The sequence below is a fragment of the Rhipicephalus sanguineus genome, chromosome 2 (assembly GCF_013339695.2).
Source record: "Rhipicephalus sanguineus isolate Rsan-2018 chromosome 2, BIME_Rsan_1.4, whole genome shotgun sequence".
Lineage (NCBI taxonomy): Eukaryota > Metazoa > Arthropoda > Arachnida > Ixodida > Ixodidae > Rhipicephalus > Rhipicephalus sanguineus.
Window position 1 is genome coordinate 30,406,012 of NC_051177.1, and position 15,242 is coordinate 30,421,253.

At 48.5% G+C, this 15,242-nt stretch overlaps 1 protein-coding gene across 1 annotated transcript; it reads left to right on the plus strand.

The window, feature by feature from the left end:
* Positions 1–92: 92 nt before the first annotated feature.
* Positions 93–3,122, plus strand: LOC119382632 (tetratricopeptide repeat protein 38). The gene has a single exon (XM_037650420.2). It carries the CDS (start codon positions 274–276, stop codon positions 1,741–1,743), a length of 1,470 nt encoding a protein of 489 aa, XP_037506348.1. The 5' UTR covers positions 93–273; the 3' UTR covers positions 1,744–3,122.
* Positions 3,123–15,242: the final 12,120 nt, after the last annotated feature.

Genomic DNA, 15,242 nt, shown 5'->3' on the forward strand with positions numbered 1-15,242 from the left:
ATTAGTCATAACATAAGTTACAAAAGTGAATATTTGTTTTGAATTATATAAACATTGAGAGTTGTTGAACTTGCAAGTTGTCAACACTGTGCGAAACGCGTCGACTGCTCGCGGCGGACGCCTACATAGCCTCCAACTGTTTGTTTCGTCGATAAGAATTGCGTGAATTATCTGACGCCTTCGCTGCATTGACATCGTACGATTGTGCACGGAAACCATCTATAACGCGTGAGTCTACGTTGTCAAATCAGTCTCTCTCGTTTTCATCCTATCATGGCTGCCAAGCTGACGCTGCGGCAGAACTGGCGCGAGTCCGCCGCTTGGAAGGCGGAAAACCTGCCGCTGAGCACAACGAACGACCAAGCCTGCAAGTTGTTCGATGCGGCGCTTACGCAGTACGTGGGCTGGTACGACGACCCAACCCTGGGCGGGCTGTCGGGCACGTTGGAAAGCCTGAAAAAAGCGGACCCGCACTTCATTATGGGTCAGGTGCTGAACGTCGGCCTGACACTTATCGGCTCCGGAGACAACGTCTTCAAAAATGCGACCCTGTCCGGTGACCTCGACGTCCTGGACTCGATCGCGAGCAAAGGTCGTCTACCGCACCGCGAGCAGCTTCACGTGAACGCCGTGCTGGCTTGGTCCCGTGGACGGCTGTCGCGCGCGGCGTCGCTCTGGGAGGACATCCTCATCGACAATCCGACCGACATGCTGGCGCTGAAGTTCGCCCACGATACCTACTTCTACTTGGGCTACCAGCGCCAGTTGCGCGACTCCATAGCACGCGTGCTACCGCTCTGGAAGCCGTCCATGCCTCTCTACTCGTACCTGCACGGCATGCTCGCCTTCGGCCTGTGCGAGACCAATTTATACGACGAGGCGCGCAAGGCGGCCGAGGAGGCCCTGAGGCTCAACAAGAACGACGCGTGGGCCACGCACGCGCTAGCGCACGTCTACGAGATGCAGGCGGACCCCGACGGCGGCATCGCCTTCATGAGTCGCACAATGACCGACTGGGAACCATGCGGCATGCTGGCGTGCCACAACTTCTGGCACTGGGCCGTCTACCACGTCGAGAAGGGCGAGGTCGAGGCGGCCATCGACCTCTTCGACGGACAGGTCTCCAAGCGCCTGCGCGAGTCTGGCGCCATGCTGGACTACGTGGATGCCGCCTCGCTGCTGTACCGACTGCAGCTGCGCGACGTGCCGAAGCAGAAGCTGGCCTCGCGATGGCCAGGCGTGTTCGACGTGGCGCAGGCGCACTACGACGACCGCGTGCTGACCTTCAATCAGCTGCACTTCCTGATGGCCTTCTTGGGTGCGGGAAACGACGGTCAGCGGCTGGTCAACCTGCCGCCGCAGCGGGACCTGGGGCGGCGCGACGACGGCGGCTGGCCCGACGACCAGCAGCGCATAATGGCCGAAGTCGGCATTCCCGCGATGCAGGCCATGGTGGCCCACAACCAGGGCCGCTTCGACGACGCGGCCGAGAAGTTGGCCGCCGTGAGGTACGACCTGCTGCGCATCGGGGGAAGCGACGCGCAGCGCGACGTCTTCGACCTGTTACTCATCGATTCGGCCATCAAGTCCGAGCGGCATGCCAACCTGGCACGGGCACTGCTCGCCGAACGAAGCTTGTTCCGGCCAAAGTCTCCCATGCTCAAGAGCCTCAACGACGCGCTGACAACGCGCTGCAGCGCCAAGGCTTCTAAGAAGCCCGCGGTCGCTGCTGGGCCGGTCTGAGCGTGCCTTGCGCAATGGGCACGCTGGAGGGCCTAAGGAGAGACAGTGGTGGAACAGGCCGTGCGCGACCGCTTGTTCAGCTGAAGAATATCTTTACTCGTTTACGACAATAAGTCGTGTTATCAAACGTTTTTTGTACGCTGATATGAACTAACTTGATGCTGTTCTTGGTGGGGGGAAACAAAAACAAAAAACGAACAAAAACAGAAGAAAACGTCCAAAGAGGCTTATATTCATTGGTTGGGGCGCATTTGCGAAAGCGTATGTAGGGCCCCTTCAGACGTGTGGAAAGCTTGCCTAGGTATGGTTACATAGTATGAAGGAGAGCGCGACAAAACAACGCACACAGAGGGTGTGTTTTTTTTTCTTTTTTGTTCTTTTGTCTTGATAAACAGCTTTCTTCGTGTCGTATAACATTCCGCTAAAACTGGCGGTCGTGGTTGTACACCAGCAGTTCGAACTTTTTTTTTTTCTTTCTTGTGATTTCATCGAACCACACTGCTGTTTCACAAATACTCCGTGCTACTGTATCCGTGCGCACACTCAACGGTACGCATACTGCAGGCATTCGCTGTCGCGTACTCTCGCACTGGCAGATGCATTCCTCTTGCAGATGTAGGCCAGCTGTGCTGCGGCGCTCAGGCGTGCGTTCAAATGCTCAATAGAGAGTTTTAGTGCCGGGGAACCCAAGCCGCTTGTGTACGCACGCTGTTGCGTCCCTTTGTACTCCCAGCCGCAACCAAGCTGAATACGAAGGAATGCAAGGGCTTACGTATGCAAGGCCCTTTGGGGCTCCGGCACTGAAACTATGACTATAACCTACTGGTACGCAGGGGCGAAGTTCTGTCATGTCGGTATATTTTGGACCAAAGTAGATGTACATTAAGTTTATTGTGCATAAAGTGCGCATATTGCGCATAAAGTATGCATTAAGCACACCCAAAGGGGGGTCACTTTCACGTCTGAACCCAGTGCTTTGCTTAACTTCTCCCATTTAGGGGGCCGGTTAATGTGAAGGGGTCTGAACCCCCGCGCCTCCCTGACTCTAGGGCCTACCTGCACTCGACGCACGCAAACGCGCAGCTATACGACTGTGCAAGTGCGCAACAGCTTACTGTGTGGTTGCATTCATAAGTCGCGGCTGCCTTTTTCGTATAGAGACTTTGGGAGGAGATTGATATGCACACAAATTGTGGTGTCTTTTGTCCAATAGCCGTCGTGTCCTCTGAAGACGACGGCGTGCACCCGCATATGCCTTCTCTGCAAGCTTTGATTCTTATTACGGATCTAGGCTACATATGACCACAGTGCTTTGGATACTTTTGTATTATACGTTAACTTAGATTGATATGGAGAATAAAGTTTAATTAAAAAGAAAATATTTGGCCTTGCTATCCAAGTAAGGCAGAAGTTAAGGGGAAGCTTGAAGCGATGAAAAATCCTCGAACACGGGGTTTCGCTGGAGCCGACGTGACGACAGGTGGTGCTGTCGTCTTCAAGGCAGCGACTTTGTGCACGCTTCGTACCCTCTCCCCCAACCAAAACAGATGTGGAGGAGAAGGCAAATGCGAAAACGGGACATACTTTTGGGCTAGTTGGTTCGTTACGTTCATTGAAGCCATAGCGCTGATAAGACAGGGACCACAGAAAGCGCACGTCCTGTCCACTTTCTGTGGTCCCTGTCCTATCAGCGCTATGGCTTCAATGAGCGAAAACGGGGGTGGGCGTTTTGTGATGGGGTCTCAGTTTCGATGTTTTCCCTTTTGAAGTAGTGTGGTTCTGCATCTCAAAACCTCCTTTAGAAGGAAAAACATCAAAACCGAGAACTCGTGACAAACGACAATCTATATGTCTTTTTAATTTTTTTGGTTTTCGTTGTCGTTGAAACTAAAAGAAAACAAACAAACAAAGCGGGAGTCTGTTGAACTATTAGATGGCGAAAGAATGTAATTGTTTTCGCGAATGTTTTAGCGTTTCAGTACGCCCTACGTCACACATTCGAAGGCCGTGTCTGTTACCCTACAAGCGGACGAAAGGTTAGTAAACCGGAAACGGCGCTGTGTAAATTAATGCATATGTGAATAAGTAAATAAATAACTGAATAGATACATAAATAAGTAACAGTCAGGTGGCGACACCTTGCACCTCTGTATATGTGCATCGGCACGCTCTGACCATAATCTCAGATGCAAGGAGGATTAAAAAAAAATTTTCTTCTTGCTCGGAAGCCGACCGGCGTGACAACGCGTATTGGAAAATGTCTGAGGGCATGCCCCGAGGTCAGCGCTCTTGGCATCGGCTGCTCGGAGCTGCCTGGTATGAACGTTTAGCAATAAAAAGCGATTACATCACGACACTAAGCAAGATGTAGCCAGGCAAATTCCGGAAACTTTCCCATCGCGAAAAACAAGGACGTGGCAGGTTATAACAAACAGACGCTAACTCGCAACTCGCATAGCTTAACTAGCTTGTATTTTATTGCTGAAATCGAAAACGCTTATGATTTTTTTTCATATAACAAAGCAAAAGAAGGAGAGAAAGGTTAAGAGTGTAATTTTTCACCTTAAACTATTGTTTCTTTTCAGTGCCCTCCCTCCCGTAGACGCTGCATCATACGGAAGGGAAAGAGGGCCGTGTATGTGGTTGAAATTTCCAGAGCCCTCCTCAAAGGCGTGCCTCCTAAAACCCCAGCAATTATTATTGTTATCTTTAGAAGGGAAAACTTCAAAACTAAGAAATCATGATAAAACGGCAATCTTCTTTTTATCTTTTTGCTTCAGATGATCGCTGAAACATAAAAAACAAACAAACAAAACAAGAGACTGTTGACCTATTAGATGACGAGCGAATGTAATTATTTTCGCGGACGTTTTAGTGCCTCAGTGCGCCCTAATGTCATTAAAAGAAAACTCGGGAAAACGTACGAGTGATGCGGCTTTACCCCGTTGTTATACCCAGCTTTCTGGATTTATGCGGATGGATTTATGCGGCGGGCTGCTGTCTTACTGACCATATGCATGCGCAGGCTTCTCCATTATGGGGAGCCAAGTTTCATCGCAGTGCGCTCCCCCCCCCCCCGTCCCCCCAAATGGACGAGTCCAAAAGAAAACAATCTTCACAATGGATGCAAGAAGAAGATGTTTAATGAAGAGAAAGGAGGAGAGGTCGGCCTGGAAAGCGGGTTTCAAACCGACTACTCCTCATGGGGGCAAGAGGAAAAGAATGGATGCCGGGATGAAAATGAAGCGATGACGTGCTGCTCATAACGGCCTGCCTTTGGTCCCCGGCTTTACGGAGGTAAAGGTGGGAAGCCCTTGTAATGCAACATCGGTGGTCCTCGGACGCTGTTATCGTCAAGCGCCTGCAAGGCTTTGACCCTGCACTTTGAGCAATCACGGGACAGGCCAAACTGAGTGGTGAACTTGTTGGCTAGTTGGTTGAACGTCATAAATCAGGAAACAGCGCGGTTAAAAAAAAAAATCTAAGATGAAGCAGAGGAACGAACAACGCATCACACGAAGCGCTGAGTATCAATTAAAACATTTTTGGCGAAAGACGTATATAAATACATACTTAACATCACCTCGCCGCAAACAAAATACATGCAAACCAAGAAATATTACAGAGCCGAAGAAAATAGGTAATGGGATGGTCATCATCACACGATGCTGCGGGTGCGTGGCCAAAGCTGTTCAATCATGACATGATGAGGAGGTTGTAGGTTGCCGTCGGATTTAGCCTTGCGAGATTTGCAGACAATTGCACCGCCCGGTTTCCTCCTTTCAGAGTATGTTTAAATAATGTTGTTGTTGTTGTTGTTGTTGTTGTTGTTGTTGTTGTTGTTGTTGTTGTTAATCGAAGCGCGGGTATAGACCGTTTTCACGGAGAGGAGGAGCGTAGCCTCGAACCGGTGTATTTTCACCGCTTTCTCTCTCTCCACCTCGGCGGACCGCTGCCGCTGGTGTGTGCGGATTCCCGAGTTTTGCACTGCGTGGTGCGTGAGAGGTCAGCGTGTTTCCATTTTTCGACGCGCTGAAACAATTGTGCTGCCGCAAATCGAAATGTCGGACGAGAACAGGTCGACAAGCTACCACTGCGCTGTGTTTGGCTGCGGCAACAGCTACGGAAGCCTGAAAGACTGGCAGCCAAGGCATGCGAAGTGCACTATGTTTTTAAATGACTTCGCTTCTCCAGGTCGCACGCCTTCTCCGACAAATAGTATATTATTATATGGGGTGTCTGCACTTATGGCCATTTCTCCAAGTCACCACACCAGCTTGTGATTGTGCTTGGGTGCTGGTACACTTTATCATCTGCATCAAAGAGAACCAATGTCAAGGCTGACGATTAATACACAAAATGTTTGGCCAAGAGTTGTTCTCATGAACCTCTCCGATTTCTATGCTACAGCACATGATTTACAATGGCTGCGGCTAGAAAATGTTCCATCTTAGTGCGTGCAATTTCGAGATTATTGAATGGGCACTTTTCAATCTACATGACAGAAAGGCCTGCATGACATGTGTTCTTTGGCGTAGGTACGCGTTTCTAACGTTTCGTCGAGAGCACGTTCTTTCTCGACTTGTCAATTTTGTGACAATAACTGGGGTAGCGTTATGACAACCGCACTTTTTTTTCGCGCGGCAGTCTGGGTGTCGTGTATAATCGGCCCACGTTCGTTAAAGCCAGGTCGTTACCTGGACACGTGCGCTTGTCGTAATGCTTCTGAAATACTCGCCAGAAAACAAATTGACAGTAATGTTACCAAAAACGAGCGCCCTTTCGGCGTATCGCTAGTGGCGGCGGCTCACGCCGAAGCGAACTCACGCCATGCCACGCTTCCAGATGTGCAACAGGCTTATTTTTATTTTATCATCGGCGTTGTTTCTACGCCGAACTTTGAGCTCACCCGTCGTACTTCTGTTCCTTATCCTGTGCAACGATCAGAGGCCACAAGCTACGACGGCGACACGAATAAACACAGGCATCGGTGTTTGTGCTCCTGTCGTTCCGTGAACATTGTATTGCAACGTGCCAAGCGGAACCAAAATGGTCTGTTAGGGATTAGAGTTACGTTGAACTTGAATAATCACGGCACGGAAACCCGGGAGCCATCTTAAACACTAATCCGCGCACCTAGCGCGCAGCCAGACAATGGCCTACGTGTTCGCTCGTCTCCATTTACGTTTCTCCGATTATACTTCGACAGTTGTCCTAAGTGTTAACGCTCTTTTATAGTGATTATTCCAAGAACCTCACCCGGCCAGCTATAACAAAACATACAAAGCAATTACCAATTTACACATGCTGCTTAAGAACTGCATTGGCATTATTCTCATCGTCGGCGCTGCTGCGGGAACGTCTCGTGGGCCGCCGCTGCTTGCTGTTTCAGCCATTTTGAAGCTGCAAGCTTAGCGAGTATTTATCAGCGCCTTTACACTCGAAAAGCGTTGCCCTGTTTTGCCCGTGTACCGCGAAGAACAGCAATACCTTGTGAACCGAGCGCATACGCTGCATACACCGCCGCGGAACCCCACACACCGGAAGGGCGGCGAAACGTCGCAGACGATAGACGGCGCTGCGGCGGTGGAGTGCTTTAAAAATGGCAGCCTCCTTGTGAAATTTGTGTATACGCCATCAAGAAGGCGCGCGCAGCACGACTCAACAATGCACCTGCCGGTGGCCTATAAGCTATACCCGCATACGGTGTTGTGACGTGCCCCCATATCACCACACCACACCCTAACATGAGTGCCACTCATCACCAGTGACATGCGAGGTCTGCAGCGTTTTAAAACTACAAAGGTAGCCGCGACACCTCCTTCCTGAATGTCCAGTGACCACACGGAAACACGGCATCGTTCCCATTGTCTTGGGGCGAGCCTAAACGATGGAGTGCCTCGAAAAAACGCTGATGATCTTTCTCAAGTTCACTGCACTCAAGCAAATAATGACAGGTTAGCCGAGAGATATAAAATTTGTCAGATAGTGAAATAGACGATGTGCTGACACACTTCTCTTTTAACAATGCAATATTGTGGGCCTCGATAATTTTTCGCGTCATTTGATAACTGCTCCTTGCTAGCACGTCACATTTTTCAAATTCAGGGCGATAATCATGCACTTTCGGAGCATTGAACTTTTTCTTGGTTTGTTTGTATTTTGTTTGCGACGATCTGCTCTTACGTGTATTTATATGTATACGTCTTTCGCCAAAAATAAATTTCACTTGATAGTCAGCGCTTCGTGTGGTGTGTTGTTCGTTCCTCCGCTTTTTTTAATTTTTTTACCACGATGTTTCCCGGGTTGATACGTGGGCCTGTTAGTAGTGGGTCATTTCTTAAGCTTCGTTGTAGCGCGCCAAAGGGCATGGACACCACATAGAAACGTGTGCCGTCGTTCGTGTAGAATCGTATGCATAGCGCTGTGTGCCGTCGTACGTTTCTTTCTGGTGTCCGGTCCTTTGCCGCGCTACAGCGAAGCTCTCTCCTGATTCAAGATAAAAGTATGAGGTACACTTCGCCATAGGCGTGCGCACAGGGGGGGCAGGGGGGGGCGGCCGCCCCCCCTAATCACCTAAAAGGGGGTGCGCGAAATCTGCCCCGTACATTGACCCTTCTAGTCACTTGAGCGGGGGGGGGGGGGCGCAAAATCTGCCCCATCATCATCATCATCATCATCATCATCATCATCATCAGCCTGTCTACGCCCACTGCAGGGCAAATGCCTCTCCCATGTTCCGCCAATCAACCCGGTCCTGTGCTTTCTGCTGCCTGCAAACTTCTTAATCTCATTACCCACCTAATTTTCTGTCTCCCCCTCACGCGTTTGCCATCTCTTGGAATCCAGTCAGTTACCCTTAATGACCACCGGTTATCCTGCCGACGTGCTACGTGCCCGGTCCATATCCATTTTTTCTTCTTGATTTCAACTATGATGTCCTTAACCCCCGTTTGTTCCCTGACCCACTCTGCTCTCTTCCTGTCTCTTAAGGTTACACCTATCATATTCCTTTCCATCGCTCGCTGCGTCGTCCTCAATTTAAGTTGCCCCATACATTGACTTAGTAGGGTGGGGGGGGGGGCGCTGCGATGAACCTTCGCCCCCCCCCCCCCCTGATGGGGAACCCTGCGCACGCCTATGCACTTCGCGCCCCTCTAAATGATAACAGGGGGCGGGGGTGCATTGTGCCTGTTTTCAGTATTAACTTGTTCTTCGTTTTACGCGTCTTTTTCTAAAACGAACTGATACCAAATATGAGCTCGCCCAGTCTAGGTGGTCTTGGCTCGCCCCGGCTAACTTTTGTCCCAGCCTTGCTGGTCTTTGCGCTCCGTCCACGTTTCCGTCGATTCTTACTTTTCCAGCGTCGGCTGGTAGCACCGTGTATACATCCGCATATTTGTCAAACCATCCACACCACGACCACCTACTTGTACTACTCGTTCAGCCTTGGCCAACTCTATAGTATCGACGCTACGTGAAATATCCGGTGCTTTTAATAGGACAGGATACTGCTTTACAAGCGCGGACTCCATTCGTTCCTTCCTCCGCGAATTCCAACCCAGTGGACCCATTCATCAGTATGCTCTATGGCCAGCATGCGCTGCCGCCACCGTCTTTTACGCTGCCAGCTGCAGCTAAGCATTGTGGTACACGTTGCACTGTGCGTGTGTTGTGAAATATGTGCACTGATGGCTTTTCTCCATCTCTTTTAACCCTCTATTCCGCTCCCCATGTGTAGGGTAGCAAACGGTACATAGTCTAGTTAACCTCCCCTGCATTTCCTACATTCCATCTCTCTCTCTCTTCCTAATACAGCTGCTCGCCTAGTAACATCCGCAGAAAATTTTGTTTGCTTGTTTTTTGTTTGTATCCTCATCACTGTGGCACATGCCCACTCTGGGGGATAGCCAAGACTTCGTATCTTAGCATTTCGATGTTAACTTGAAGAATGCTTATTAATAATAAAAAAAAGGAAATAACAGATACTATATGTCGACGAAATAGTGCAATTATTGTGCTATTCCGAAAACAGACCAGACAGCTGTATTAATCTGACCAGAACAAATTTGAACGGATATGTTTGATTTTTAGACATATTTCAGAAATTACGAATATTTGTCAAAGTAGAGATAAAAATGGGATACGTTTAAAGCTTGAGTAAAATTACAAACAGCATCAAAACATCCCTGTGGCAAGATCCCAAAACGGAGGCCCTGACTTAAGTTTAGTACAACTTCTGCAGTTAAGTTGACACCTATATCTTGGAAATGCAGCCAGCTCTTTTTTGTTATCTTCTTTTTTGTTTTATTTATATGTACTCCACTTCCTACACGTGTATAAATACACCCAAGCTGCTATATTTATACGCGTATAAAAGGCGTACAACGGCTCCCTTGCTGGGAGACAAATAGCGTCGCAAAGTCCTTCCCGTTCCGATATCCGAGGGAGTCCCGGCAGCGCAGTTTCTGAAATTCAAGTCGTCGTCCCGCGGTAAGAAACAAAAACTGGATATAACCCGAGGCTGCAGTGACCGCGGAAGTTTTCGGTTTTTACTTTACTCGCTATTTTTCATCGATGTAGAAAAATAGACCGGACCAATGAACGATGGGTACCAACTGGTACGCTCGGAAATCTCAGATACTGCGCCATGGAGGATACTGTTTCAAGAGCGGGGTAGGATGCTTCTGTTTTATGCCGACTTCCGTATGGGGTATCGCGTGTACGTTGGAAGCAGAAAAAAAAAGATAGACGAACAAAAAGAAAACAAAACTTGTATATCACATTCCGTAAGCTTCTTCCTCGCTTTAAACTCGCATAAATTGGGTCAAGGTGTGCATCTCTCCTGAATCGCTTACGAAGCAAAAGCCTTGCGCTGTGCAATCCTGGACCAAGCTCCCGCGGAGGGGCTGCAAGGCCAGGGACAGACAAGCGATTTCCGTTGTTGGAGTGGCTTTCTCTCCTCGATCTTTATTTTCTTTTCTTTTTCCCGCAGTAAGGCACGCGCAGTGTGCTAAAAATAGAGCGTTCATGCATAGTTGGACTCCGTTCGGTTGAACCGTTCGGCTGTGTAAGCCGATAGATATAGACCGGATCCGGGAGCGATCTTGCGAGCGTATATGAAGTGAAAGTGCGCAGACGCTACTGTTATCGATGCGTCCGTTTCTGGCGCGCCGTGTAGACTGACGGTAGAAAAAGAAACGTTTATGGCGCTTGGCGGGTTATAGGGCGCGCCTGATAGCTATTTCGGCTAACAGGCCTCTCTGTATGCATGGCGTACTTAAGCTATCGATTCACTTCAGGAATTCAGTGTACAGAGGCGTAGCTCCCCTCCCCTTCTCTTTCAAGGAGGGGAGCCACGCCGTCTGGGTTGAACCCCCCTCCCCCTCAACCAATGCAAAACTCTCGTTTCAAACTTGGAACTTATATTCGTGAGTCAGAGTCTGCAGCTCTCGTCACCAGCTGCCCGTATACATAAAAAATCGCTGCCCAAGCGCTCCATACAGATGGTTAACCGGCGAAGCTTAAACGTGCGGCCGCGCTGTTTATCACTGAGTTAACCCCCGACCGTTCATTAAAGTCTTTAAAATTTATTTCTTACGTCAGTCCCGAAATCTTAATTAGTGTTCGCCGCCCGTGTGTTCCCTTCTTATTTTTTTAGTCGACTCGTGGTGAGTATTGGTATTAGCACAATTTCTGTGGCCCATACGTTTCTGCCCGCGGACGACTTCTTCATTTTTAGTGGGCCAGTGGTGAGTATGCTGGGTTTGTCCAATTTCTGTGACACGTATGCGCGCTAGGATTTTTTGCGTACATATATATCGGACGGACAAATTTCGGTTTCGCCTAGCTGTATACAGCTTCGCTGTAAAAATGTTCTTATACGTAGAATTGTTCGTGAAAGAAAGTTTCAGCCAATCACTATTCCACGCATATCATTAGCGAAGCTGGCTGGCCAATGGCAGTGAGCACTTACGAAGGAAAAACTCTCTCGATTCATTCCCAGTTTTCCAGAGTACGCATTTCCTAAGCTCTTCCGATTGCATTTCGCGTCCCCAGAAATACCTCATTGTGTCATTGGCAAGTTCGCAAACTTCGAGCGCTATCGGCGACAGCGTGAGGCTTGGAAGGGTGCCATGCTGCTTCCCGATGGTTGTCAAGGCCTTTACGACGAAAAAGAAACAAAAATAGCATATAACCAACTTCGCGCTATTGCTCCTTTCGCGCGTGACATCTGCAGTACACAGCACAAATCTAATAGTCAAGTAGATTTGTATGCACTATCATAGGCGTGCGCACGGGGCGGCCTCCTCCTCCCCCTGGTCACCAGAGAGGGGGGGGGGGGGCAGAAGTCTGCCCCATACTTTGGCTTAATAAGGAGAGGGGGGGCGGTGCGATGAACCTTCGCCCTCCCTGAAGAAGAACCTTGCGCACGCCTATGTGCTCTATGTATGATCCTCGTATCTTATGTAAAGACGCAATTAAGCTGTCTCATTTCAGTGAAAGTTATGTCGCACTTGCGAGTTATTCTACGTGTAGTAATCGTACTAATTATTGGCAATTCAGCCGCCGCGGTGCTTACGAGGCTCTGCTCCTGACCCAAAACACGCGGATTCGATTCCGGCCGCGGCGGTCGCTTTTCGATGGAGACGTAATGCTAGAGCCCCGTGTTTACTGTGTGATTTCAGTGTGCGTTAGAGAACCCCAGGTAGTCGAAGTTATCAGGGGCACTCCACTATACGGCGTCTCTCATCGCATGAGTCGCTTTGGGACGTTAAACCCCACTAACCGACCACCATTATTGGCAATAAAAGAAATGAGCTTACAGAAAAACTGAAAATCACGTTCATAAACCAAATACACAAGGTATGCCATAGCAGTACATTTCTATCACGACATAACTTTACGATGGCTTCAAATATCCTGTTAAAACTTAAAAGAACTTTACGAGGAAGTATGTGTCACCAACTGGCCCAAACCTCTACTCTTCTAAAGGATACCATGTTAGATAGTAAGATCCACACAGGTGAAGAGGAGCCACACAGAGCTCTTGGTAAGTGCATTTATTAAATAAAAATAACCTATGTAAAGCTCGCTCTTTTTCAACATGAAAGCTTTCCCTACAGCATTTATTATTATTATTATTTTTTTTTTTGATGGCGCAGACAGCAAATAAACGTCATAGGCCGATGACGTATATTACCTGCGTGCGCATCGCATGACCTCCTTAAAGTTCATCTTAGGAATCGACGTCTGTTTCTTTTGGAACCTGGGTTCAGTTAACCTCTCACAAAGTACACGTCAAGCTGTTCACCCGAGTTTTCGCAACGCGAAGATCGTTCAGAGCACTCACGCACTGGTGATATACCGCCACTGCAAGCATGCGTGCTGTACCACGGCCGCTGGATGGTGGCTGTGCTACACACGAGGTGCGCTGCAGTGACTAGAACACTAGAGTCTTTTAGCAAGTTACGGAAATGCGGTACGCAAATACGGTACGCAGGGCTGGGCAAAGATACTTTGAAATTGTATCGCGATACGATACAAGATACTCAGGCAAGAAGTATTGGAGATACAGATACAAGATACTGCCGCAATAATTGTATCTGATACGATACTTGGCAATTGTATCTTTAGATACTTCGATACATTCTCAAATTTGTTATTATAGATCCATATATTGTAGCAGCAAACGCCTATACACGAAAATGTCTGCCTGAAAAATTCGCTTAACTGTGATCTATTTTGTTTCATTTGAATGAAATGCCTGTTAGCAGGGCTGTGCAAAGATACTTTGAAATTGTATCGCGATGCGATACGAGATACTCAGGCAAGAAGTATTGGAGATGCAGATACAAGATACTGCCGCAATAATTGAATCCGATACGACACTTGGCAATTGTATCTTAAGATACTTCGATACATTCTCAAATTTGTTATTATAGATCCATATATTGTAGCAGCAAACGCCTATACACGGACTTTTACCTTGTCCGTAAAAGACAGTTTGCACAATACCGTATATCCGGACAGGTGTACAGCAGCAACAACGCTGGTAGCGACTTTTTTTTTTTTTTTTTGGGGGGGGAGGGGGTATAACGCGTGGTGTATACGGGGTTTGAGACCGTTCGCTAGCTGCTCGACCGGCACACATGACCGTCTCCATCCTATTTGTTTTTATTTTCTACATAAGTATGTTCGTGAGCTACACAGACATAACTGGTCTCAAGCATTTCTTTCGTGAGGGACATATGGTCACCATGTGTTGAAATATAACCGTGAAACAAAGACTATATTTCAATCGGCGTCCAGATTTCACTCGTTGTGCACATCGGCATCGATGTTTCTCGAATCATGACTCCAAATCCCCTTCAGAAATGACCTATATATGAGATATGGGAAAGGCTTCCTTTCAAATGGCAACGTCATTTTGTTCAAACTCTCTCCGACCCTACCATCTTCATTGTCCCGGCCCTTGGAGCTAAATTTCGCGACTGCGGCCCGCCGGCTATAAGCTGAGTTTGATACCGCTGGTGTATACGTAGATGACGTAAAACTGCAATCAATTTCAATGTTCTACTTAGCTGCTGGCATAAGGGATTCTTTGTTGATATACTCACTAACGTGCAATATTAAGGTTTTACTATGCTATGCCACGAAGGAAGACTAATAATAATTGTTGGGTTTTACGTCCCAAAACCACGATATGATTATTAGACACGAAATAGTGGAGGGCTCCGGAAATTTCGACCGGCTGTGGTTCTTTAAGCGTGCACCTAAATCTAAGTACACAGACCTCTAGCATTTTGTCTCCATCGAATGAAGAAAGACTATATATTTAAAAAAGAAATCCGTATCTTCAGAGTTGAGCTGTCACTGTTCATTTTGTATCGCTGACATCTCGAAAACTTACGGGCTGAAACAGGGCCAGTGACTTAATTACCCCGTGCCCGTACCATCGGCCTCAATTCATGGCCACTTAACACTCGATTGTGGTGCTCCTCGATGCATTGTGCTCATCGCATAGAGCCGATGACCGCCGACACTGCGCCACGTGGTGCGGATGCGGTCGCGACATTCGATATCCGTTGTGGGCCCTGTTTACTACAACCCCCGCTCCACAGGCGGCCGCGACGAGAGAGACGAAAACAAAAGCACTCGCGCGTGCGTCGCACTTTCGTCGAAAAAGCGATTGCGCCAGACAGCATGGTTGGCCTGCCAAAAAGCACCGACGTCCCCGGATGAGGATCCGTGAACAGACCATGAGTTTCGAGTAGAGGGGAGGCCGACGACACGCAAATAGACCCATGGGCATCAGTCCTGCTGCGCCGCTGGTCTCGCCACCACGACAGTAGTCGCTGAAGCACCGAGGTCTTTCAGCTAGACGGGGCGCTCAGAAAAAAACTGTCTGTGCTCCCATCCTAAGCTCAAGGCCAGGGAGCGAATTCGCACAGCTATTCGTTCATGCTTACGTGCACTTTGCCATTGACCCATTCGCA

Bases quoted from the DNA above. Each gene is read 5' to 3' on its own strand.
- LOC119382632 (XM_037650420.2), top strand. From the start codon at position 274: ATGGCTGCCAAGCTGACGCTGCGGCAGAACTGGCGCGAGTCCGCCGCT.